Source organism: Scyliorhinus torazame, chromosome 2 (assembly GCF_047496885.1).
Source record: "Scyliorhinus torazame isolate Kashiwa2021f chromosome 2, sScyTor2.1, whole genome shotgun sequence".
In the NCBI taxonomy this organism is placed as follows: domain Eukaryota; kingdom Metazoa; phylum Chordata; class Chondrichthyes; order Carcharhiniformes; family Scyliorhinidae; genus Scyliorhinus; species Scyliorhinus torazame.
In genome coordinates, this window is record NC_092708.1 from 231,430,011 (window position 1) to 231,457,626 (window position 27,616).

Below are 27,616 nucleotides of genomic sequence, written 5' to 3' on the forward strand. Positions count from 1 at the left end.
ATCTTACCCTAGAAGCTCTGATGAGGTCATGGAATTTTCTGCACCATTTCGGTTAGATCCTGGCCTACGCTACTTGCACTCACATGCTCTGCCACCTCTGAGCACTATGCTGCATGCTGCCAATCCTTTTGCTATCTGGAGGAAATAGCATTTCCTGTACCACCACCTCCTGCACAGCAATGGACAATTACGGAATCCTTGCTCTGGTACGCCTGTTCTCCATTTTTCACTGCCGTAAAATACAAAATCTCACAGTAGCCAAAGAGGCCTTTATGTTTTACAAGTTTCGGTTGCCTTTAACTGGAGTCGCAAACACATGAATAACTGCTCCCCCCTACCCAAATTGCCGTTAATCAACAGCACAAGGCATGGTCATCACTGCTCTCACATATTAAACTGAGGCACATAATGCTAGATTGCACATGCCTCTCGATGTAATCAGGCTTGTCTTTCATTTTGTGCAAGTTCCAGGTGACAATCTGAATTTCCCGCCCTCTCGTGGTCATTGAGTATTTTTTAAATCTGAAATTCATAATATTGCGACCTTATTAATACTGCTCATTGAACGTATACAAATAAAATTATTTACGTCAACATACCTTGGAATTGCAATGATGTGAATTAAATCTAGCCAGTAGCTAACTGACCTGCTGAAAGTCTAGATGATTAAATTAAATTTTTATCTTTCAGATCTCATTCTGTAATATCATCACTAAACCATGGTGTTTACTTATGAATAACAGTTACAGATTAACATTTAGACCCATGAAAGCTATGAGAGAGATTTACACAAAATGAAGATAAATTGAGAATTCAGATTTAAAAGACAATATTGGTTTGTCTGGAAATACTGGGACACTAAATGGATCACATGCCACCAACAACATGGCGATGAATCAGTAATCACAGAGGTTATTGATACCATGAATATAAGTTGTTACTTTGATCATTTGATGCTGCTTTTCATGTTGATGTTTATATCATACTTTACAATATAAAAATCAATCACTGTTAATATCAATTAGAGGCCTTTTTAATAAAACAACTAAATATTTTTGTCAACACTTATTTTGTATTCTCAACAAATTTATTTTATCCAAAGTGCATTCTGACTGATGCTCTGAACAACTTGTGATGCCCCATGTGCTTTGGGAAGCACTATTTTATTTTTGTGTGCAATGCCCCTTTAAGACCAAAGTGGGCTCGGGTGTATTCTGAAAGAGGACTAATTTGTTTCCCGACTATGACATTGTTACGGATCAACAGCTAAAAAGGAAAGGGGGTTGGCTCAGTCAGTGCTTAGGTTTGGCAATTCAGAACATCTGTGTAAAGAGGAAACAAGCAATAATATCTCTTAATAAAACAATATTTTGTTTATTAGTCGTTGAACAGATCCTGGTGTAGAAGAGGTGTCTGACAATGGAGCACAAGCTGTGTTGCAGTCTGTGTCATACAGTTGAAAAGAGCAGAGAATGTAAGACAGTAAAAACAAGGGATTTGTGATCTGGGCAAGAACAATTATTGCTGTCTCAGTGTTGCCAGGGTCCACCAGGCCATTTAAAGGGGTGAGAGAAGACAATCCCTCTGGAGATTTTGCATCGTCGGGACTGTGTTGACCGGAGTGAGAGGAGGTTCGCAGAAGTGCACTTGTCAGTGGTAACTGTGCTTGTGGACTTTGGATAGAATATGGCTGGTGCTGAATGTGACTCATAAGCCAAAGCAATTGAGTGGAAAGTGAGAGATCCTAGATAACAGAGGTTGCGATGTAGAGACTGTGTGGTTATACTTGGTCCCACATTTGTGCGGGAAATGATGAGTGTGTTTTTAACTTCAGGAAGGGTATCTTGGTTTGATTGACTACTATGGTAGCACGACCCCTTTAAGGGGACAGATTCCATTAACAATGTGATTGGGTCAGGGCCAATCATGTGAGAGCGCGCAAACCCCAGCCAATAGGGAATTTGCATGGGGCCCTGGGAGCAGGACCCCGGGTAGTGTGGACCAGGAAGCTGAAGTGTTCAGACCTGTTGCATAGTGTTCTGTGCCTGTTACTTGACTGCCTTTGCCTTTCATCAATAAACACCTTTGTTAACAACTGGAAGCCTCCAGTATATGTCTCAAACGACCACAACTACGTTATGATCCCAGTTGCTGTTATAACAAACTGGAAGATTCCAGAATAGAACAATGACTCAAAAGACCACAGCTTTTACTCTTTTGTATAAAACATGGAGCAACAGATTCACAGGACCACTAATTTGTTCTAACAACAGGGAAAAAAATGACTAAACATGAAAAGTTATATTATTATACACTATGCCTTTACTCCTTACACACAGATTTTAAGCTAAACATAGGTTACAAAGTATATCTTAAGCTACAATGCTCTCATTCACACAAAAAGTCCCTTTTAAACGACAAGATGATTATGATGAAATACACACACTCTGCTCTGAACCCAAATTAGTGACTGTGGATTTCTCCTCAGAATTCCCCCAGATGATGATCAAATGAGAGGTTCCAAACTTCACTCCCAAAAGCATGCTTTAAAATTTTCTCTCAAAATAATGCTCTGTCTTCGTGGTTTGCATTCCATAATCCAGACCAGGTTTTCCAAATGATACTTTCAAACAAAACTTCCACTCTACTTTTAACAGCGAATTCAAACAGGATTTTACAGCAACCCCTTTAGGATGTCTGTTGTGCAACCTACTCACAATTGCTTTAATTCTCAGATTCCCAGGCTGTATTAAAATGGTATTAGACATTTGATCTACCTTTGAAGGCTGCTATCCAACTTTAATTCTGGTTACTGCAATTGTCTCTTTAACTCAGAACACTTTGTTTACTGTGCCTTGAATTTTTCTGACCAATACCTTGGTCTCTATTCACTTAACTCCAGATTTCTTCGACATTTCTCTATATTTCTCTAGTTTCCTTAACTAGCTGGACATTAGGGGGCGATTCTCTGAGCCCCGCGCCGGGCCGGATAATCGCCGCAACTGCGCCACGACGCCGGCACGCGATTCCCTGAGGTGCGGAGAATCGGCGCCACTTGTGCCAGCGCATTTGGCGAGGCGCTAGCCACAGGCCGCTGGAATCGGCGGGGCCGCCGCTTCTCCAGCTCGGATGGGCCGAGCTGCCGCGCCGTTACAACAGAGTCCCGCTGGGGCCGTTCACCCCTGGTCGCTGCCGGCGGGAACTCTGCGGGAACGGTCGGGGGGGGGGGGGGGGGTGGCCTGTTGGGGGGGGGTAGAGGGGCTCCTTCACCGGGATGGGGCCTCCGATGGGGTCTGGCCCGCGATCGGGGCCCACTGATCGGCGGGCCGGCCTCTCCCCCCCAGGCCTACGTTCTGGCGCGGCCGGCCTCTGAACACCGACTCCATCTTGCGTTGGGGCCGGCACGCTAAAGAGGTCTCCCGCGCATGTGCAGGATGGCGCGGCCCAACTGCGCATGCACAGGATTGAGCTGGCCCAACTGCGCATGCGCGGGTTGACGCGGTGCCGATTTGGCACCGCGAAAGGAGGCTGGAGCGGCCAAACCGCTCCAGCGCTGTGCTGGGGGGCCAGAATCGTACGTAACTGGGCCCGGTTTGCATCGTCGTGAAACGCGATGGGGTTCACGACGGCGCAAACTCTTGGGCCCAATATTGGAGAATCGCCCCCTAGATTTCAGGCATCTGTTTTCCTAACCATTACTCCATATTGTTTTTTCTTCTAGCAAGGCTGAGAAAGATGTTCCTTCCTTAGCCTTCTAAAACCAACTGCTTCAAGCAGAGCTGTAAAGAGCTGCCTTCTCTCTCACAACCTATCTCCAACTACAATCAAATTAGCTCAACTAAAACCTAAAAGCTTTATTTTATCCTTACAACAGCTGCCAGTTGCTAAGCAACACCAACATGCTTATGCCTATTATTTATTGTTCATACGATAGCCCTCTCCAAGCACAATTGGAAATTAACCAATCCCTGCACATACAAATGCATAACAAATCCCTGAATGTTTTTCTCTCAAACTCTTTTCCTCAAAAGGCAGTGTAATCAGAGCCTTTGAAGACTTTTAAGGCAGAGCGAGATAGATTCTTGATTAACATGGGTGTGATAGGTTATCGGGGTAGGCAGAAATGTGGGGTTGATAATCAGATCAGCCTTGATCTTACTGAATGATGGAGAAGGTTCAAGGGGCCGAGTGGCCTACTCCTGTTCCTAATTCTTATGTTTGTATGTATCTGCAGCCCCCTCAATTAAAGTCAATAGCCTTCGGCCAGCCATGCTGGTTTCAAAGTTGTCACAGCTGCTGATTAAGGAAGAGCAGGGTAACCAAGTCTCAGGCTTTCCTTGTGACTCTTGGAGGAGAAATACTGCTCTTTCTACCCTCACTCTGATGTGGAGATGTCGGCGTTGGACTGGGGCGAGCACAGTCTTACAACACCAGATGTCCGTTCATCCGTTGTCGCAGCGTCTGAATAGCCTAGCCAATGTACCACGCTTCGGGACATCCTTTCCTGCAGCGTATGAGGTAGACAACGTTGGCCAAGTCGCACGAGTATGTACCGCGTACCTAGTGGATGGTGTTCTCACGTGTAATGGTGGCACCCATGTCGATGATCTGGCATGTCTTGCAGAGATTGCCATGGCAGGGTTGTGTGGTGTCGTGGTCGCTGTTCTGAAGGCTGGGTAGTTTGCTGCAAACATTGGTTTGTTTGAGGTTGTTGCGCGGTTGTTTGAAGGCAAGTAGTGAGGGTGTGCGGATGACCTTGGCAAGATGTTCGTCTTCATCGACGACGTGTTGATGGCTGTGAAGAAGATGTTGTAGTTTCTCCGCTCCGGGGAATTACTGGACGATGAAGGGTACTCTATCGGCCCATGGTGAGTCTGATGGTGGGGTGGAACTTATTGATGTCATCGTGTAGTCGTTTCAGTGATTCTTCGCGTGGGTCCGAAGTAAAAAAATGTCATCGATTCCATGGTGAGTCCATGCTGCGACAACGGATGAACAGACATCGTGTGACAATCGCCAGGCAGGAATGTTCCCTTCCAGTCAGGGAACACAGTCAAGGGCATTCAGCCTCTGATCTTTGGGTAAGCTTTCTCCAAGGCGGCCTTCAGGACGCTCGACAACGCAGAATCGCTGAGCAGAAACTTATAGCCAAGTTCCGCACACATGAGTACGGCCTCAACTGGGACCTTGGATTCATGTCGCATTACATTTACCCCTCCACCATCAGGCCTGGGCTTGCGAAATCCTACCAACTGTCCTGGCTTGACAATTCACACCTTTTTAACCTGTGATTATCCCTCTCTCCAGTTGCTCCGTTTGGACCTGTAAAGACTTAATTACCTGCAAAGACTCGCATTCAAAGTATCGTCTTGCATCTTTGACTTTGTCTATTTATATGTTTCTGGAACCCACCTCTTCATTCACCTGAGGAAGGAGCTGCGCTCCGAAAGCAAGTGATTTGAAACAAACCTGTTGGACTTTAACCTGGTGTTGGAAGACTACTTACTGTGCTTACCCTCACTAAGAAAGAACATGTTTAAACTTTTACCTCAAGAGGGTTTTACTTGTTGTGAGGTTGGTGTGCTTGAGGAGTGGTGAACATTCCTCCCCACACTCCACTCAGGAGAAAGTTATATACAGTACCACTGGGTTCAGAAATGTAACAAGGAGATAAATCCAACACTGATTCTAATGCTGAATTAAAAATTAAACTAAGATTCACGATGGGCATCTCCATAAGTTAGTCTGATTGGATAAGTCCATAGGAGACAATGTCACCGGTGAATTATGGTCAAATATTGGTCATATTACATGCCTGGAAATGTATTTATGATACTTTCAGAAAACATAGGAACAAGAGTAGGCCATTCAGCCCCTTGAGTCTGTCCCGCTATCATGGCTGCCCTGTGACCTAACTCCATATACCAGCCTTTGGCCCATATCCCTTAATATCGTTGCTTAACTAAAATCTATCTACTCAGATTTAAAATTAACAACTGATCTAGCTTCAACTGCTGTTTGTGGTGGAGAGTTCCAAACCTCGACCACCCTTTGAGCGAAAACGTTCTTCCTAACATCTCTCCTGAAAGGTCTAGCCCTAATCTTTGGACTACACCCCCTAGTTTTAGAATCTCCAATCAGTGGAACTAGTTTATCTTTATTTATCCTGTCTTTCCCTGTTATTATCTTGAATACTTTGATCAGATCACCCCTTAACCTTCTAAATTCTAGTAAAAACAGGTTTAATTTGAATAATCTCGCCTCATAACTCAACCCCTGTAGTCCATGTATCCAGGAAAAGCAAGAGTAATTTTCAGGTTATATAGCACATGAACATCAGTTGAAGCTGTACTGCAAATTCCATGTGAAATCTGGAAATGTGATTTGTTTTTTTCTGGTATCCCAGTACATAAGTGATGTTAAAATATGTATCGTACTTACCATCTTGAATAAATGCTTCCATCTTTTCTTTGAAAGGTTGGAGCTCTTGCTCTGATGACTTCTGGCAAACAAGCTTTATTTCTTTCTCACATGCTGAAAAATGCATAAATCACCAAGGAAGTATTAGCTTTCAAAATCTTTTGTCACGGTTACAGCAGTTATTCTAAATCTCATGAACAATTACAAAAGCTTGTTCAACGAGAGGCCAGGAAACTATCAAACATGTGGCCAAATTAAGCAAAAGCCAAGTCACATTTACAACAGGGTTCTGCACCAACATTTTAAATATGTTATGCTTTTATTTACACTGATTACTTCAATACCTACAGCAAAAAAAATGATACTGTTGCTTCAATTTTAGCACCGGTTATGCTTGAAACACAGAACAGTATTTTTAAAATTCTTTCATGGGATGTGGGCTCGCAAGTTCAACGTTTGTTACCCATCCCTAATTGCCCTTAAGAAGGTGATGGCCAGCCATATTCTTGAACCTCTGCAGTCCATCTGGAGCAGATACACCCATGTTTCTGAAAGGAAGAGAGTCCACTGACAGTGAAGAAAAAGCGATATAGCGCCAAGTCAGGATGGTGTGTGACTCCGGAGGGGGGACCTGGCAGTGGTGGTGTTCCCATACGTCTGCTGTCTTTGCTCTTCTGAGTGGTCAGACATTTAGGAGGTGCTGTCGAAGGAGCCATGGGGAATTGCTCCAGCTCATCATGTTTATAATACACACTGTGCATCAGTGGAGCGAGTGAATTTTAAACTGTTGGAAAGGCTGCCGATCAAGCACATTGCTTCATCCTGGATAATGCCAAGCAATCTTATGCAAAATGTATGCAATATTTCTAAAAATCTGCTGTAGATTAAAAGTCTATTAATATTAAGTGAACTGTTCAATGTTTAATCCATATGCGCAGCTATCAATCCAGTAAAATTCCCAATAATTTAAACAATCAGTAACTACCTAGGGCACTTAAAGGACCCTCATGTTTATGGAGCAATAGAGCACAGAGGCCATTTCCTCAGTCACCTCTTTGCGAGTGCAAGTTGAAACAAGTCCTACCGCTCACGCTCCTCATCACCTGCATCCTTCTTTATTTCAAATGTTTACTGAATTATCCCTTCAAAGATGTCATAGATTTACCTGCTGTTCATGCCAGCAGGACATTCCTGTCCCACGTCAGTGCACAGGTTTCCCGGACAGAAGTGGTGCAGTCACCAGGAAATCCCATTGACAACGGCGAGGTCAGTAAATCCCACTGGCGGGCTGCCTCCACTGCCGAAAAACATGCGGCGGGTTGGTCAATAATTCCCACCCATAGTCTCAACTCTTTCCTGTGGCAAAGATGTCACTACTTCAAAAAGCTTGATTACACAGATTATTTCTAACATCTCTCCTCATCCTGGGCATACATTTTCCACCAGGGTTCTCCTGATCATCTATTAGAACGTCTGCCAAGAGCTGTGGAAGACCTCCAAAAACGTCCAACCCCTTCAAACAACTAAGAAATTGATGCCTCCTTGATTTGATTTCCTAAACAAAGCAAGTTATCTTTTTCTATTCATTCTCTCAAACACAAAATGATGTTTGAAAACTCACCATTAAATGTCCTCTCAGTCTTCTCAACTCCAGAGGATCTTATTACCTACATCTACCTTCAAAACTATAGTTTCCCAGCCCTGACAGCACCTTGGTGAATCTACATTATAAGACCTCAATTTTTTTTTCTAAATTTAGAATACCCAATTAATTTTTTCCAATTAAGGGGCAATTTAGCGTGGCCAATCCACCTACCATACATATCTTAGAATTATGGTCGGCCACCTCCACCGCTGCAAAACACATGGCTTGGGGGGGGGGAGCAATCCCACCCATTGTCATTTCTTCACTCATATAATTTGGCTCGCTATTCGGGAAACCAAATACGGTGATGATCTTTTTCTAATTTTCCTTTGGGAATTATGGCCAGGATATCTCAGATGGAGGCATTTCCCTTCCCTCTGTGGAGTCAACTGGGGTCTCGGCCACCAGCTCGAGAATTGTTGCAATCCCTGCCTCACCGTTTTTAGGTCTCTGGTTACCCCTTTTACCATTCACTCCATTCTCCAACAGAAGTTATTCTTTATGTTGTGAATAGAAAAGGGACATGATCAGGTGTGACAAAGATGATAGATTATTTATTGGAATCTTTCCTGGGGGGGTCACAGTGCACTCAATATCAAAGTTGGTGACTTTGCGATGTCACAATTTACGCAGACAATTGTGAAATCCAAGTCTTGCAGTCAATGAACACCTGGAACTTGCTCGCAAACAAATAACAGATGTCATAAAATGTATTGCTGTCTGTGACACTGATGTGATGAAAATGGAGTATGGCTCATTTCCATCATGAAAAAAGAAATCAAAGTCCTTAAAATATTAACAGTACAGCCTAAACTTTATGGCCCCACCAATCCCTTTGTATATTGAATATGTTCAATGTCGCCAGTATTCAAGTGACACAAACAGGGGAGGGATGAAATATTTTGGAGGATGTATATTGCTCATTTTCACTTGTTTTGCATATGCCTTACCACATACAGTTGGGGAGATTCTATACTGTCAGACAAAAGCACTGCAGAAATGAGGGAAGCCCAAGGAGTTGTGGACATAATGGAGCATGTGCCTGTTCCTTGCCCCACCTGCCCCAGATCGGCTGAAGAATGGTTTGGCGAGATACAGAATAGGTCAGCCTGCCTTTTAATTGAATACTAAAGATTAAGAGTTGTGTGGATTCCACAACTTTCACAGAAAGTATCTTTTATGGGATTGCCTTCCCAAAAAGAAACTATCATAATGTTTAAAAAAACATTATCTTCAGCCGAATCCAAGTCGAGTGCTAACAAAATTCAAAGCGATGTTTCAAATCAAAGGCATATATATGACATGCATAGCCAGCTGGGATCAAGTGGATCCCTTGAAGAGTATTGAGGTTGAAGGAGTAGCTGGCTTGTAATGCAGAACAAAGCCAGCAGTGCGGGTTCAGGCGACCAGGGGCTTTTCACAGTAACTTCATTGAAGTCTACTTGTGACAATAAGCGATTATTATTATTACTATTATAGAGTTAAGAGAGAAATCAGGGGGGCAAAAAGGGAACATGAGATTTCTTTGGCAGATAAGGCAAAGGAGAATCCAAAGAGCTTAAGGGCAAAAGGGTAACTAGGGAGAGGGTAGGGCCTCTTAAGGATCTACAAGGCCATCTATGTGCAGATCCACAAGAGGTGGGTGAGATCCTAAATGGATATTTCCCCTCGGTACTTACTGTTGAGAAAGACATGGACGTTAGGGAACTTGGGGAAATAAATAGTGACGTCTTGACAAATGTACATCTTATAGAGAAGGAGGTGCTGGAAGTCTTAAAGCGCATCAAGGTAGATAAATTCATGGGACCTGATGAAATATATCCCAGGACGTTGTGCGAGGCTAGGGAGGAAATTGTGGGTACCCTAGCAGAGATATTTGAATTGGCGACAGCCACAGGTGAGGTGCCTCAAGGTTGGAGGGTAGCAAATGTTGTGCCTTTTTTTAAGGGCCACAGGGAAAAGCCTGGGTACTAGAGACCGGTGAGCCTAACGTCAGTGGTGGGCAAGTTGTCAGAAGGTATTCTGAGAGACAGGATCTGCAGGCATTTAGAGAGGCAAGGACTGATTAGGGACAGTCAGCATGGCTTTGAGAGTGGAAAATCAAGTCTCACGAATTTGTGAGTTTTTTTGAAAGGGTAGCTAAGAAGATAGGTGCGGGTAGTGCAACTGATGTTGTCTACATGGACTTTAGCAAGGCCTTTGACAAGGTACCGCATGGTCACTGTTGCAGAAGGTTAAATCTCACGGGATCCAGGGTGAGGTAGCCAACTGGATACAAAATTAGTTTGATGTCAGTAGACAAAGGGTGGTTGTAGAGGGTTGTTTTTCAAACTGGAGGCCTGTGACCAGCAGTGTGCCTCAGGGATCAGTGCGGGGTCCACTGTAACTTGTTATTTATATTAATGATTTGGACGAGAATTTACGAGGCATGGTTAGTATATTTGCAGGTGACATCAAGATTGGTAGCATAGCGGACAGTGAAGGAGGTTATCTAGGATTGCAACTGGATCTTGATCAATTGGGCCAGTGGGCCGATGAATGGCAGATGGAGTTTAATTTAGATAAATGTGAGGTGGTGCATTTTGTTAGATCGAATCTGGGCAGGACCTACTCCGTTAATGGTAGGGAGTTGGGGAGAGTTATAGAACAAAGAGATCTTGGAGTACAGATTCATAGCTCCTTGAAAGTGGAGTCACAGATGGACAGGGCGGTGAAGAAGGCATTTGGCATGCTTGGTTTCATTGGTCAGAACATTGAATCCAGAAGTTGGGATGTCTTGTTGAAGTTGTACAAGACATTGGTACGGCCACACTTGGAATACTGTGTACAGATCTGGTCACCCTATTATAGAAAAAAATTATTAAACTAGAAAGAATGCAGACGAGATTTACTAGGATGCTACCAGGACTTGATGGTTTGAGTTGTAAAGAGAGGCTGGATAGGCTGGGACTTTTTTCCCTGGAGTGTAGGAGGCTTAGTGGTGAACTTATAGAGGTCTATAAAATAATGAGGGACATAGATAAGATAGTCAACATCTTTTCCCAAAGGGAGGGTAGTCTAAAACTAGAGGGCATAGGTTTAAGGTGAGAGGGCAGAGATACAAAAGGTCCAGAGAGGCAATTTTTTCACACATAGGGTGGTGAGTGTCTGGAACGAGCTGCCAGAGGCAGTAATTGAGGCGGGTATAATTTTGTCTTTTAAAAAGCATGTATGGGTAAGATAGGTATAATGGGATATGGGCCAAATGTTGGCAATTGGGACTAGCTTAGTGGTAAAAACTGAGTGGCATGGACAAGTTGGGCTGAAGGGCCTGTTTCCATGTTGTAAACCTCTATGACTCTATGATAGAGGGTGGTGAACCTGTTGAAATATTTGCCCAAGAAGGCTGTGGAGGCCAAATCACTGAATACCATTAAGACAGAGATAGAGATGTTCTTGATTAATAAGGGGATCAGGGATTATGGGGAGAAGGCAGGAGAATGGGGATGAGAAACAGATCGGCTATGATTGATTGGCGGAGCAGACCCGATGGGCTGAGTGGCCTAATTCTGCTCCTGTATCTTATGGTCTTAAGCCAGTTGAAGGACATCATCGAAAATCTGGACAGGGGTCGGGGGGTGGGGGTCTCCCAGAATACTAAAAGGTAAAAGATAGTTTGCAGTCAAATAGCGATGCCACCGCTCAGAAAAATGTATCCATTGTGTCCAGTGGGCAAAAGTTGGGGCCAATATGTCAAAAAGCTTTGAAACCTTTTCGCTGCCAATGAAACCACAGCAGAAGAGAAACAAAAAGTAATATTACTTGCTGTTTGTGGCCCATAAACATACAACTTCGTGCAAAGCTTAACATCGCCAGAGGCTCCAGACTCCAGTCTTTTGATGAATTGGTGCAGTTAGTGAGGGGCCATTCTGCACTGTAAATTCTATGATAAATTCTATGATAAAATCTCCAACCCTCCAGAACTAGGGTCATAGTTCGAGGATAAGGGGTTTGGGATTGAGGTGAGGAAACATTTCTTCACCCAGAGAGTGGTAAATCTGTGGAATTCACTACCACAGAAAGTAGTTGCTGCCAAATCGTTGTGTAATTTCATGAAGAAATTAGATATAGCTCTTGAGGATAAAGGGATCAAGGGATATGGGGGGAAGGCGGGATAAGGGTATTGAACATGATCAGCTATGATCATAATGAATGGCGGAGTAGGCTCAGAGGGTCAAATGGCCTCCTCCTGCTTCTATTTTATATGTATCTATGTTTCATCATGCAGATATAAAAGTTTCATATAGTCATCAGAGGTCCGAGTGAATCAGTATCTGCTTTCGTAGTCAGACTTTGACAAAAGTTGGAACATTGTGAATCTGGTCATTCTCTCTGCAACATGCTGCGTGATCGATTGGTCTGTGGGATCAACTTCAATATTCAGAAGAAGTTGCTGACAGAAACAATGATTCCTTGGACAAGGCGGTTGAGTTGGCTCAAGCAATTGAAAGCACTGAGCAGAGCGCTTACAAATTGTAAAGTGTGCAGACCGAGGTGAACCAGTTATGATAGGAAACAACGGCCACTTGAGGTTCCCGAAGCGAGGGAGAAGTGAAGTCAGAAAAGACGAAAGTGACCAGCAGTCACAAAGCTGAGAGGTTTGTTACCATTGTGGGGAGAGCACTCCAAGGACAGATGCGCTAAACAAAGAATTTAGCTGTTTCAAAAGTAATAAGAAAGGCCATTTGCAAGCCAAGTACAGAGGCAGACTGATGCCCTATCAATTACGACGAGACGAGAGTAGTCGAGGCTTTATTACACAGAGATGTGTGACCTCCTACAGCTGCAGCCGAAATGGCTGCCGTTCGAAGAGCACACACATTTATACTCCGCCTACTGGGCGGAATCAGCAGGCAGGGATCTACCCCCGTACCTGTAGTACAGGGGCCTGACCGTAATACCTTCGTATGCAGTGCAGTACATACAATATAATACAACAGTGGTGACTACCACATTCACCCCCTGTTAAAAATGATTCCAGCGGGGGTGGTGGAAAACTATTTACAAAAAGGTTGTCATTAAAATTTCAGAGAAGGTTACAAATTTAAACGGTTGGGCGCCTTGATCCGTCATTGAGAGCGCCGCAGTGCTGGTGGCGATGCAGGCGTTGGCTCGGTCGTCGGTGACTCCGGGAGCGTGTTGACATCCTCTTCATCCCCGGGTGGGACCAAGGGGAGGACGGATTGTCCTGGAGCGGGGGCTGTGGTGAGGTGCGCTGGGGGAAGGGAGGGTGGCGCCGGGGCAGAGGAGAGTGTGTGTGGGGACCCAGCTGGTGCCAGGTCCCTGAGGGAGACTGTGTCTTGGCGGCCGTCGGGGTACGCTACATAGTCATACTGCGGGTTTGCGTGGAGTAGCTATACCCTCTCAACCAACGGGTCCGCCTTGTGGAGCCGCATGTGCTTGCGGAGGAGAACGGGTCCTGGAGCTGCCAGTCACGTTGGGAGCGAAACTAGGGCAGATTGCGGGCCTTAATGAAGTGATAAAAGCGGGTAACCCCTGGGTGACAGAGATCGGGACAGGGCATCGGGGGGCTCGTTGAGCTTACCGGGGCGATACAAAATCTCGTAATTAAAGGTGGAGAGCTCGATTCTCCACCGCAAGATCTTATCATTTTTGATCTTACCCCGCTGTGTGTTGTTGAACATGAAGGCAACCGACCGTTGGTCTGTGAGGAGAGTGAATCTCCTGCCGGCCAGGTAATGCCTCCAATGCCGCACAGTTTCAACGATAGCTTGGGCTTCCTTTTCGAAGTAGGAGTGCTGAATTTCGGAGGCATGGAGGGTGTGGGAAAAGAATGCCACGGGTCTGCCTGCCTGGTTGAGGGTGGCGGCCAGAGCGACGTCTGATGCATCGCTCTCGACTTGGAGGGGGAGTGTCTCGTCGACCGCGTGCATCGTGGCCTTGGCGATGTCGGCCTTGATACGGTTGAAGGCCTGATGGGCCTCGGCCGACAGTGGGAAACCGGTGGAGTGGATGAGTGGGCGGGCCTTGTCTGCATAGTTAGGGACCCACTGGGCGTCGTACGAAAAGAACCCCAGACATCGTTTGAGGGCCTTGGGCAGTGGGGAAGGGGGAGATCCATGAGGGGGCGCATGCGATCGGGGTCGGGCCCTAGAACTCCGTTCTGAACCACATAGCCGAGGATGGCTTATCGGTTTGTGCTGAACACATACTTCGCCTTGTTGTAGGTTAGGTTGAGACGTTTGGCGGTGTGGAGAAATTTGGAATGGTTAGCCTCGTGGTCCTGCTGGTCGTGGCCGCAGATGGTGACGTTATCCAGCTACGGGAAAGTGGCCCGCAGTCCGTATCGGTCAACCATTCGGTCCATCTCCCGTTGGAAGATTGAGACCCCGTTAGTGACGCTGCAGGGAACCCTAAGGAAATGCTGCCCAGTAGGCGGAGTATAAATGTGTGCGCTCTCCGAACGGCAGTCATTTCGGCAGCAGCTGTAGGAAGTCACACATCTCTTTGTGAATGGTAAAGGCGGACGTCTACTTCAAACGCGGTGTACGGGCAGTCCGCCTTGCGAATGGGGAGCTGGGGGTAGGCAGATTTCAGGTCCACTGTCGAGAAGACCCGGTCCTGTGCAATCTGATTGACCATATCAGATATGCGTGGGAGGGGGTATGCATCGAGCTGCGTGTACCGATTGATGGTCCGACTGTAGTCAACGACCATCCTGTTTTTCTCCTCCGTTTTCACCACTACCACTTGGGGTCTCTGTTGCTGGCCTCAATGATACCTTCCCGCAGCAGCCACTGGACCTCAGACCTGATGAAGGTCCTGTCCTGGGCGCTGTACTGTCTGCTCCTGGTGATGGTTTGCAATCCGGGGTGAGGTTTGCAAACAGAGAAGGCAGGTCGACCTTAAGGGTCGTGAGGTCACAGACAGTAAGGGGTGGTAGGGGCCTGCCAAATTTCAGGGTTAGGCTCTGGAGGTTGCACTGGAAGTCCAGGCCGAGTAGCAAGGCAGCGCAGAGGTTGGGGAGGATGTGGAGCCGGAAGCAGCTGAACTCTACGCCCTGGATGGTGAGGGTGGCGATGCAGTGCCCTTGGATCGCCACGGAGTGGGATCCGGAGGCTAGGGTGTTTCTTTGGTTAATGGGGTGTACCGCGAGGGAGCAGCACCTTACCGTATCGGGGTGGATAAAGCTCTCAGTTGTTCCGGAGTCCAGAAGGCAGGATATCTCATGCCCGTCGACCTTCACCTTTGTCGACGCGGTCGCGAGGCTGTGCGGCCGGGATTGGTCGATCGTGACGGAGGCGAGACGCGGCTGGTCGTCGGCGGTTGCAGGCGATGAGCTGCCCGATGAGGTTCCCGACGGGCAGGGGTCCTGAGGCGGGGAAGATGGTGGCGCCCACGGGCCACACGTGTCCTGAGGCAGGCAAGATGGCTCCACCCATTGGTTGTGAGGCAAGATGGCGGCACCCACGGACCGCACGTGTTGTGAGGGGAGCAAGATGGCAGCGCCCCCTGGCTGCACGCAGGTGGTGCGGGGACAATAGCGGCGATTGAGCGGGCCTGGCACACTGCAGCGAAATGTATTTTCTTACTGCAGGCCTTGCAGAGCGCTCTCCGCGCCAGGCAACGCTGCCGGGGGTGTTTTGTCTGTCCGCAGAAGTAGCACTTGGGTCCCCCGGGGTTGGTTGGCTGCCGCGCGGCGCAGGCGTGGGGTTGGCTGGGGGCGGTCGCTGATGGGTCCACGATGGGGTGGACGTGCAGTCGGTGGGCAAACATTGTGTGAGGCGACTGTAAGCGAGAGCGCTGGTTTCTTGGTCGCTGCGAGGTCAAGCGTAGCCCCTTCTAAGAGGCACTGGCGGATATTGGCCGACCTTATGCCTGTAATGAACACGTCTCTCATTCGCAGGTTAGAATGTTCATTGGCCAAAACGACCTGACAATCACAGTTTCTCACCAGGGCGTGCAGGGCACACCAGAAATCTTCCACAGACTCACTGGGAAGTTGGTGCCGCGTGGACAGAAGGTGCCAGGCATAGATTTTGTTGGTCTGCTGAGTGTAGTTCTCCTTCAGTAGCGCCATGGCCTCTGGGTAGGTAGGCGTGTCCTGGATGAGGGGAAAGACATCGGAGCTCAGCCGCGTGTACAGAATCTGGAGCTTCTGTGCTTCTGGGATTGGGTCTGTCGCAGATCCGATGTATGCTTCAAAGCAAGCTTGCCAATGTGCGAAGTCCTTTTTGGCTGCAGCTGTAGGAGGCCACACATCTCTGTGTAATAAATTGATGTACTATCAATTACGACGAGACGAGAGTCGAGAGTAATCAAGGCTTTATTACGCAGAGATGTGTGGCCTCCTACAGCTGCAGCCGAATGGCTGCCGTTCAGAGAGCACACACATTTATACTCCGCCTACTGGGCGGAGCCAGCAGGCAGGGATCTACCCCTGTACCTGTAGTACAGGGGCCTTACCGTAATCCCTCGTATGCAGTGCAGTATGTACAATATAATACAACAGTGGTGACTACCACACAGGATGTCTAATTGAATTTCCCCAAAATAAAAACAACGGTGACACCTGTCAACTAGCATGAGGAAGACCCTGAAGAAACATCAAAAGCATACAGTCTTAAAATGGTGAGATTAAGCAAAACAACCCCATTAAGGTTACCCTCATCGCCAATGACCATCCACTCAAAACGGAGGTTGATACAGGAGCGGCTGCTACAGTATTGCGTGAGCAGGTTAAACCACCAAGGGTCAGCTTTCCCCCTCAAACGGGAAAGCAGCTGATGGTCATCTGGAACAATGCCGACTTTATCTATTGGGTAACACACTTTTAAGTATCTGCAGGGAGGTCTGCTGTGAATCTCAGCAGTACTACTTAGCCACCTATACTGAAGATGTTGGGCATGGCATCCATACCAGTATTATACCAACAGTCAGCCCAGTTACCATAATAATTGTAGAGTGAAAGGGGCCAAACCTCATCGGGTGTGATTGGCTGGAGAAAATCAAATTGAATTGGTTAAAAATATTCAGGATCACTGCCGGGGTTTTTCATGAGCTTTGATGGAAATATCACAAGGTCTTCCAGAGAGGACTTCCGGTGCGGCTATGCCTAGGTAGGTCGCACGTTCGGCAGCTCCCACCAGGAACGGACCTTTGGGCTCTTCAGAGGGGCCCCAACGGCAATTGTTCGACGGCTCCCAGTCTGGGGAGGTGACAGTAAGGTTCCCGCGGCACGGTATGGATTGGACCAGGAGTGGAGCGGTTAAAAAAGTGATCCTGGTGCAGCGGAAAGTGCGAGAGAGGAGAAGCAAGATGGCGGCGGGTGGAGACCAAGCAGCGTGGGCGCTATGGTCGCAGGAGCAGCAGGAGTTCCTCAAACGCTGCTTTGCGGACCTGAAGGCAGAATTACTAGAGCCAATGAAGGCCTCGATTGACAAGCTGGTGAAGACCCAGAAGGCCCAAGGGGCGGAGATCCGGGAGGTGCGTCAAAAAGCCTCGGAGAACGAGGACGAGATCTTGGGCCTGGCGGTGAAGGTGGAGGCGTACGAGGCGCTGCACAAGAGGTGGGCGGAAAAATTTGAGGACCTGGAGAATAGGTTGAGGAGGAAGAATCTTCGGATTCTAGGTCTCCCTGAAGGAGTGGAGGGGCCCGATGCCGGGGCATATATGAGCACGGTGCTCAATTCGCTGATGGGCGCGGGAGCTTTCCCGAGGCCCTGGAGCTGGATGGGGCTCATCGCGTCCTGGCAAGGAGACCCAAGGCCAACGAGCCGCCAAGGGCTGTAGTGGTGAGGTTTCACCACTTTATGGACAGAAAGTGCGTCCTGAGCTGGGACAAAAAAGAACGGAGCAGTAGGTGGGAGAACACGGAGATCCGAATCTACCAGGACTGGAGTGCGGAGGTGGCTAATAAGAGGGCAGGTTTTAACCGGGCTAAGGCGGTTCTCTATCGGAAGGGGGTAAAGTTCAGGATGCTGCAGCCAGCGCGGTTGTGGGTCACGTTCCAAGATCGGCACCAGTATTTTGAGACGCCTGATGAGGCGTGGAACTTTATCCAGTCTGAAAAGTTGGACTCAAACTGAGGCTTTTTTGTCGTGCGGGGGTGGTTACGGTGTTTACTGCGTTTTGGGAATGTTCTTTTTGTTTTGGTGCTGGGTGAGCATGGGTGAATGGACTTGATTTGGGGGCGAGTGTGGGTCGGTGTTGGAAGGGCAGGGCCCAGCGGAGGAAGAGGGGCAGTGGCGGCCCGGGGATGGGGAGGTGGGGTATGGCCGCAAAAAAGGAGCTGCGCCAGAGGGGGCGGGGCCGGCTCAGACGGAAAGCGTGGGCTTTTTCCCGCGTTAGGGAAGGATGGGGGCGGGGCCGGGGGGAAGGGGGGTGCTGGAGAGGAGCGCACACTGACTGCCAAGAGGTGGGGAAATTCTCACACTGGGGGGTCGATGGAATGGCGGGAGAGGCCGTTGTCAGCAGGAGTCAGCTGACTTACGGGAGTGTCATGGGGGGAGCAAAATGGCTAGATGAGGATCTAGCGGGGGGCGGGGGGGAGGGGCGGGGGAACTGGGTTGCTGCTGCATTGGCCAAAGGGGAGCTGGATGTAGGAGAGGTAGTCGGGGCGGGGGTCCGCCACCTGGGGGACTGGAGGGTGCGGGCGGCGCGGGTACGTGGCTGGCCTAGAAAAGGATTTTTTCATCTTGAGTAGGGCGCTAATCCCGAAAGTGGAGGGAACGGAATATTCGGCCATAGCCATCTCGGACCACGCCCCGCACTGGGTGGAGCTGGAGTTGGGGGAGGAGATGGACCAGTGCCCACTGAGGCGCCTCGATGTGGGACTGTTGGCGGATGAGGAGGTGTGTGGGCGGGTTCGGGGGTGTATTGAAAGATACTTGGAGGCCAACGACAACGGGGAGGTGCAGGTGGGGGTAGTCTGGGAGGCATTGAAGGTGGTGGTCAGGGGAGAGCTAATCTACATTAGGGCCCACAGGGAGAAGAGAGAGGAGGGAGAGGGAGAGGTTGGTGGGGGATATATTAAGGGTGGACAGGAGCTATGCAGAGGTCCCCGAGGAGGGGCTGCTTAGGGAGCGATGAAACCTCCAAATGGAATTTGATCTATTGACCACGGGAAAAGCAGAGGCGCAGTGGAGGAAAGCGCAAGGGGCGGCGGATGAGTATGGGGAGAAGACAAGTCGGATGCTGGCATATCAGCTTCGTAAGAGGGAGGCAGCGAGGGAGATTGGTGGAGTTAGGGAGAGAGGGGGGAATACGGTGCGGAGTGCGGTGAGAATAAACGAGGTATTTAGGGGTTTCTATGGGGATCTGTACAGGTCTGAGCCCCAGCGGGGGAGGAGGGGATGCGACGATTCCTAGATCAGCTGAGGTTCCCGAGGGTGGAGGAGGAGCAGATGGCTGGTTTGGGGGCGCCGATTGGGCTGGAGGAGCTGGTTAAAGGATTAGGGAGCATGCAGGCGGGGAAGGCCCCGGGGCCGGATGGGTTCCCGGTTGGATTTTACAGGAAATACGTGGACCTGCTGGGCCCGTTGCTAGTGAGAACTTTTAATAAGGCGAGGGAGGAGGGGACCTTGCCCCCGACAATGTCCAGGGCGCTGATTTCTTTGATTTTGAAGCGGGACAAGGATCCACTGCAATGTGGGTCGTATAGACCGATCTCGCTCCTCAATGTTGACACTATGTTGCTGGCGAAGGTGCTGGCTACGAGAATTGAGGACTGTGTCCCGGGGTGATTCATGAGGACCAGACGGGATTTGTGAAGGGTAGGCAGCTGAATGCTAATGTGCGGAGGCTCCTCAATGTGATTATGATGCCCTCGGTGGAGGGGGAAGCGGAGGTAGTGGCAGCTATGGACGCGGAGAAGGCCTTTGATCGGGTGGAGTGGGAGTCTATTTCGGAAGTGTTGCGGAGGTTTGGGTTAGGGGAGGGGTTCTTCAGTTGGGTCAGGCTGCTATATAGAGCCCCTGTGGCAAGTGTGGCTATGAACCGGTGGAGGTCAGAGTACTTCCGGCTGTACCGGGAGACGAGGCAGGTGTGCCCCTTATCCCCCTTGTTGTTTGCACTGGCAATTGAGCCGCTGGCCATGGCACTGAGGGAGTCCAGGAAATGGAGTGGATTTGTTCGGGGGGGGGGAGAGGGACACCGGGTGTCGGTGTATGCCGATGACCTGTTGTTGTATGTTGCGGATCCAGTGGAGGGGATGGCGGAGGTCATGCGGATCCTTAGAGAGTTTGGGGACTTTTCAGGTTATACACTCAACGTAGGGAAGAGTGAGCTCTTTGTGGTGCACTCAGGGGACCAGGGAAGGGGGATAGACGAGCTACCGCTGAAGAGGGCGGAAAGGAGCTTTCGGTACCTGGGGATCCAAGTAGTTAGGAGTTGGGGGGCCCTGCACAAGCTCAATTTGATGCGGTTGGTGGAGCAGATGGAGGAGGATTTTAAAAGATGGGATATGCTGCCACTCTCACAGGCGGGTAGGGTGTAGTCGGTCAAAATGACGGTCCTCCCGAGGTTTCTCTTTGTGTTCCAGTGCCTTCCCATTTTGATCCCCAAGGCCTTTTCAAACGGGTAAGCAGGAGCATCATGGGATTTGTGTGGGCGAATAAGACCCCGAGGGTGAAGAGAGTGTTTCTGGAGCGTAGCAGGGACAGGGGGGGGGGGGGGCTGCCGAATCTATGTGGCTATTATTGGGCAGCCAATGTGGCGATGATCCGTAAGTGGGTAATGGAGGGAGAGGGGGCAGCGTGGAAGAGGCTAGAAATGGCGTCCTGTGTGGACACGAGCCTGAGGGCGCTGGTGACGGCACCGCTGCCGCTCTCGCCGACAAGGTACACCACGAGTCCGGTGGTGGCGGCGACGCTGAAGATCTGGAGGCAGTGGAGGCGACACAGGGGCGAGGTGGGAGTCTCGGTTTGGTCCCCGATTCGGGAGAACCATCGGTTCGTCCCGGGAAGGATGGATGGGGGGTTTCGGAGCTGGCATGGGGCAGGGATTAGAAGAATGGGGGACTTGTTTATCAAGGGATGTTTGCGAGCCTAGGGGCGCTGGAGTCAAAGTCTGGGCTACCCCCGGGAAACGCTTTCAGGTACATGCAAGTGAGGGCATTTGTGAGGCGGCAGGTGAGGGAATTCCCGCTGCTTCCAGCACGTAGGATTCAGGACAGGGTGATTTTGGGTGTATGGGTTGGAGAAGACAAGGTTTTGGCGATTTACCTGGAGCTGCAGGAAGAGGAGGAGGCCTCGGTGGAGGAGTTAAAGGGCAAGTGGGAGGAGGAGCTTGGGGAGGAGATAGATGAGGGTTTGTGGGCTGATGCCCTGAGTAGGGTTAATTCTTCCTCCTCTTGCGCCAGGCTCAGCCTAATACAGTTTAAAGTTACTCACAGAGCGCATATGACAGGGGCGAGGTTGAGTAGGTTATTTGGTGTGGAGGACAGATGTGGGAGGTGCTCGGGGAGACCAGCACTCACGCCCATATGTTCTGGTCGTGCCCGGCCTTGGACGGGTTTTGGAGGGGCTTTGCGAGGACTATGTCCAAGATGGTGAACGCCCGGGTCAAGCCGAGCTAGGGGTTAGCACTATTTGGGGTATTGGACGAGCCGGGAGTGCAGGAGGCGAAAGAGGCCGGTATTCTGGCCTTTGCGTCCCTGGTAGCCCGGCAGAGGATTTTGCTACTCTGGAAAGATGCGAAGCCCCCTAGTGTGGAAGCTTGGATCAATGACATGGCAGGGTTCATCAAGCTGGAGAGGATAAAGTTTGCCTTGCGAGGGTCTGTGCAAGGGTTTTTCAGGCAGTGGCAACCGTTCCTAGACTATCTCGCGGAACGTTAAGAGGAGGTCAGCAGCAGCCCAGGGGTGGGGTGGGTGGGGAGGGATGGGGGGGGGGGGTTATTTTGGGGTGGCGTTTGGGTTAAGGTGGGGGGTTTCCCTATTTGTGTTTACTACTGTTACGTGGGGAGTTATTGTATTTGGGGGAAATCCAATGTACAATTTCAGCTTGTTGTGTTTTTGTTTCTTTTTCTTGTTGGGGGGGGGGGGTGTTTTGTTGAAAATTTGTTGAAAAATTTGAATAAATATATATATTTTTTAAAGTCTTCCAGAGAGAGTTAGGATGCATCAAAGTTGTGAAAGTAAATGTCTATGTAGAGCCCCTTATGCTCTACAAGTGGAGTTGAAGCGTCTAAAAGACCAGGGGATAATTACTCCAGTACAGTTTTCAGAACGGGCGCATCCATCATCCCAATCTTGAAGCTGGACCGCACGGTCCAAATCTGTGGTGATTATAAGTTGACAGTGAAGAGGGCAGCTGAAGTAAATAAATATCCTATACCTAGGATAGAAAATGTATACGCTCAGTTGTTTGCTGGTCTTAAATAAAGTTAAATTTAAGGCATGCATACCAGCAGGGCAATCAAAAGGGTTTCGGAACCAAATAATGCAGCGGAATTGAAGTCTTTTCTAGGGATGGTCAATTAATAGGTCCGCTTTTTGATGAACCTGTCAACCATTTGACACCCCTGCATCGACTGCTAAAAAGCACCAGGGTTGGCAGTGGGAGGATTCCCAGAGGAAGTCTTTTGATCAGGTCAAGCAGGTCCTGCAGTTGTCAACCTGACTGGTCCATTTAAACCTGGAAAAGCCCAACGTTGTTCCTTGTGATGCATCACCGTATTGTCATGATATTCAAACACACATCACAACACACACATCATGATAGACAGACCAACAGACCAATTAGCACACATAACACGACAGCCAATCACAGACAAGAGCAGACACAGTATAAGACAAGAAACACGACACTTGGTGGCCAGTCCATCTGGAGACAGGACAAGGCCAGGACCTCATGAACAAGACACTCACACAGTCACCACGTGCTGAGTACCAAGACAGATCTGTAAATAATTAGTTGGAATAAAACTGCGTTGTACCAATCGCAACCGTGTTGGTTCATCTGTACCTCAGAGCACCCAACACCACATGGTACCAATGAGTAAATCGATACTTACCGGCAAATCTGCCATCCTGAGCCATGGACACCCACAACAAACCGCAGCCGTTGCAAGTCGCTGGGAACCTGGGCACCAACTGGAAGCTCTTCAAGCAGCGATTCGAACTGTTCATGCGAGCCAACGAAAAACAGGGCGCCTTGGACGAAACAAAGATTGCCATGCTCCTCACTACCGCAGGTCAGCACGCCATCGATGTATACAACACCTTGGTGTTCGCGGAAGGCGAGAACAAATCCAAATATGACACAATCATCCTCAAGCTCGACCAGCACTTCAACGTTGAGGTCAATGAAAGCTTTGAGAGGTATATCTTTCAGCAGCACCTACAAGGTAAGGATGAGCTCTTTCAGCCCTTCCTGACGCACCTCCGCATACTCGCGCAGTCCTGCGGTTACGGCACCACCTCAGAGTCCATGATCCGGGACCAGATCGTTTTTGGCGTTGCCTCCAGTGGCCTACGCCAGCAGCTTCTAAAAATTAAAGGCCTGACTTTAGCATCTGCAGTGGAAGCCTGTGTCCTGCATGAAAATGCGACCAGCCGCTATGCCCAATTTCAGGCGACCGAATCGGCACGGAGGGGGTCCCAAGCGATCAAATCGGCAAGCTGGGCCGCCCACGAGGCCGAACGCATCCAGCTAATCGAGTTTCTCCCGGCCTGCGGCCCGGGCGAGGGCGGCCGTTTCGCGCGCTTTTTGAGGCCTCCCGCGTTTGTGCGCGCCAAAACCAATGGCAACATTGAGGGACGCACTGCGCAGGCGCGCCCGACGCAAGACCGAACTGCGCATGTGCAGTGGCGTAACGAACACCATGACGTCATGACGTGCGGCAACTGTGGAGCTGCACATTTAAAAGGGCAATGTCCTGCAAAAACCCGACAATGCCTACGCTGTGGCAAGATGGGCCACTACGCTGCCTACTGTCGAGCGGCTCACCCTGTGGATCTTCCACATCTCCGACAACCTCGCAGACACGTGCGGACCATCCAGCCTCCACATCAGGACATCCAAACTGACGACACAGATGGCCAAGACGCCTTCTGGGTTGCGGTCATTGACGTGAACCGGGTCAACACCATCAATCCGGCCGATGAATGGAGTGCCACCCTGACGGTCAACCGATCGCAGATCACTTTCCGCCTGGACACTGGCGCATCCGCCAACCTCATAGCATGGTCAGCATTCTATGCCATGAAGGTCAGACCACCAATCCAGCCATCCCGGTGCAAGATGGTCGACTACAACGGGAACGTTATCCAGGCCATGGGATCCTGCCAGCTCCAGGTGACACACAGAACACACACGGCCACACTCTCGTTCGAAATAGTTGGCTCAACGAAGGACTCCTTGCTGGGCGCACAGGCCACCTTGTACACGAATTCTGTCTCTCTCTCCAGACGACACATCTGACTTCCCGGATGCTGAGTTCAACGCACAGCTCCAATCGCTCCTCGCCCATAACCAGGAGGCATTCGAAGGCATGGGAACACTGCCATACACATACCGAATTCGCCTCAAACCGGACGCCATCCCGGTCGTTCACGCACCTCGCAGGGTTCCTGCGCCACTTAAAGACCGCCTCAAGCTGCAGCTGCAGGATCTCCAGGACCAAGGGGTCCTATCCAGGGTCACGGAGCCCACGCCATGGCTCAGCTCCATGGTGTGTGTCAAGAAGCCCTCTAGCGAGCTCCGCATCTGTATATACCCTAAAGACCTCAATAATAACATTATGCGGGAACATTATCCCATACCCAAACGGGAGGAGATCACCAGTGAAATGGCCCAGGCGAAGATATTCACGAAACTGGATGCTTCTAAAGGATTTTGGCAGATCCAACTGGACCCGTCCAACCGAAAGCTATGTACCTTCAACACCCCTTTCGGCAGATTCTGCTACAACCGGATGCCATTTGGCATCATCTCGGCATCCAAGGTCTTCCACAGAATCATGGAGCAGATGATGGAAGGCATCGAAGGGGTGCGCGTATATGTGGATGATGTCATCATCTGGCAGGAGCACATACAAAGTCTAAAGTGCGCCTTTGGCCAGACTGAATTGAAGTTCCTGGGGAACCACATCTCCCGGTCAGGGGTCCGTCCGGATGCAGACAAGGTGAGCGCCATCACAGCCATGCCGCAGACGGCCGACTAGAAGGCTGTCCTACGATTCCTTGGCATGGTCAACTTCCTAGGGAAATTCATTCCCAACCTTGCCTCCCACACAACGACTCTGCGCCACCTCGTCAAAAAATCTACAGAGTTCCAGTGGCAACACACACACCAGCTGGAATGGGAGGAGCTCAAACGCAAACTCACCACGGCACCAGTGCTGGCGTTCTTCGACACGTCTCGTCCCACCAAAATCTCAACTGATGCCAGCCAATCCGGCATTGGAGCAGTGCTCCTGCAGAGGGATGACATGGCGTCATGGGCCCCGGTTGCCTGTGCATCACGGGCCATGACCCCCACAGAGCAGCGCTACGCGCAAATCGAAAAAGAATGCCTGGGCTTACTAACCGGTTAAGACAAATTTCACGATTATGTCTATGGTCTTCCACGGTTCACAGTCGAAACTGACCACCGCCCCCTGGTCAGCATAATAAACAAGGACCTGAACGAGATGACCCCTCGCCTCCAGCGCATCCTACTTAAACTCAGGAGGTATGACTTCCAACTGGTCTACACTCCAGGGAAGGACCTCATCGGGCGGATGCCCTATCCAGAGCAGTGAGCACGCTGCCAGATGCGGAAGGGTTCCTATGTTAGGTCGAGGCACAGGTGGCCTTGACAGCGGCAAATCTGCCGGCTGACGACTCCAGTCTGGCCCACATACGCCGAGAGACAGCGGCCGAACCCCTTTTACAGCGAGTGATGCGCCACATGACGGGAGGATGGCTCAAAGGGCAGTGCCTGCAGTTCTATAATGTACGAGACGACCTAGCCATCATTGATGGGATCCTTCTGAAGCTAGACAGGATCGTCATTCCGCACTGTATGTGCCAGCTGGTTCTCGATCAAATACACAAAGGCCACTTGGGGGTCGAGAAGTGCAGACGGAGGGCCCGAGAGGCGGTATACTGGCCGGGCATCAGTGACGATATTGCCAACATGGTGATCCACTGCACAACCTGCCAAAGGTTTCAGCCGGCGCAACCTCCTGAGACGCTTCTGCCCCATGAGCTGGTGACATCCCCCTGGGCGAAGGTGGGTGTCGACCTATTTCACGCGCTTGGCATGGACTATGTTATCATAGTGGACTACTTCTCCAATTACCCAGAAGTCATACGCCTGCACAATCTGACGTCGTCTGCTGTCATGTCCTGTTTCTTCTGTACAGGACACAGCTGGGCAATTTTCCACATTGTTGGTAGATGCCAGTTTTGTAGCTGTATTGGAACAGCTTGGTTAGGGGTGCGGCAAGTTCTGGAGCACAAGTTTTCAGTACTATTGCCGGAATATTGTCAGGTCCCTTAGCCTTTGCAGTGTCCAGTGCCTTCAGAGGTTTCTTGATATCATGTGGAGTGAATCGTATTGGCTGAAGACTGACATCTGTGATGCTGGGGACCTCCAGAGGAGACCTATCTATTTATCCCTATGTTAATTGGCTTGTGGTTCAGGTAACAATTCAGAGATTAAATTCTGAGATTCTGCTTTTTAATTTAGACTCCAACTGCACAGACACTCTCAGCAGGATATCATTCCTAGTTTGACCAATGTGGTTAGTTCCTATATGGACCACAATAGGTGGATCATCCACTTACCCCCTCCAAGAATTTGCAATGAAGACTGGGTGTTGTTACATCTGGGTACAGGTTGGGTGTCTGAGCTTTTTACTGCACTTCTAGTGCCAACTTTGGTGAAACACTCAATGTAAAGGATTATGCAACATACTTTAATTGATCTTCATAGTTACTCTGATGTTGCTCCAATCAGAAAATTCTTAAAAAACTGTCGGCAACTGTAGACATAATACTTCCATTATCTTGGACCAATACCAAAGTCACGGGCTATCAGGATTAAAATGATAACTGCTCTGGTACTGTCTCAATCTCAAATGAAACATTTGTGCAGACTTTAAACAATGACTGATTGGAACTGTTATAACTAGCATTATATACCACACTCAGAGAATTGACATAAGTCCCACGCCTTAGGACTTGCAATAAACATGTCAGATAGTGATCGAATTTGAACTACAAACTGAACCATCTTCCGTGGTAATTAAATACACATTCAGGCAGACATCAAAGAACAATTTGATAAAGGATTATCTATGATGTCAAAGAGCTTTCTTTATGATATGAAGCGTTGTATAAAAATTAAAACAAAAAGAGGAATGTACACAGAATCTGGACTCAGTATCAGCACTGATTTAGAAACAAGCAAATCTTTAATCCAAATTAGTTGAAGGCTGTGCTTACTATAAACAAATGATTCATTTCCAAATGTATCATTTACATCCAAGAGTGCTGATTATTGTGTGTTATTCTTTGCTCCGTGAGATTTTATTTGGGAGATCCTTAACGTTTCAACATCA

At 49.1% G+C, this 27,616-nt stretch overlaps 1 protein-coding gene across 1 annotated transcript in view; it reads right to left on the reverse strand.

The window, feature by feature from the left end:
• The window catches only part of fmn1 (formin 1), a 639,512-nt gene that overhangs the window by 186,991 nt on the left and 424,905 nt on the right, over positions 1 to 27,616 (reverse strand). The window contains 1 exon segment of the mRNA XM_072484913.1: positions 6,442 to 6,534. Coding sequence (XP_072341014.1) covers positions 6,442 to 6,534 — 93 coding nt within the window.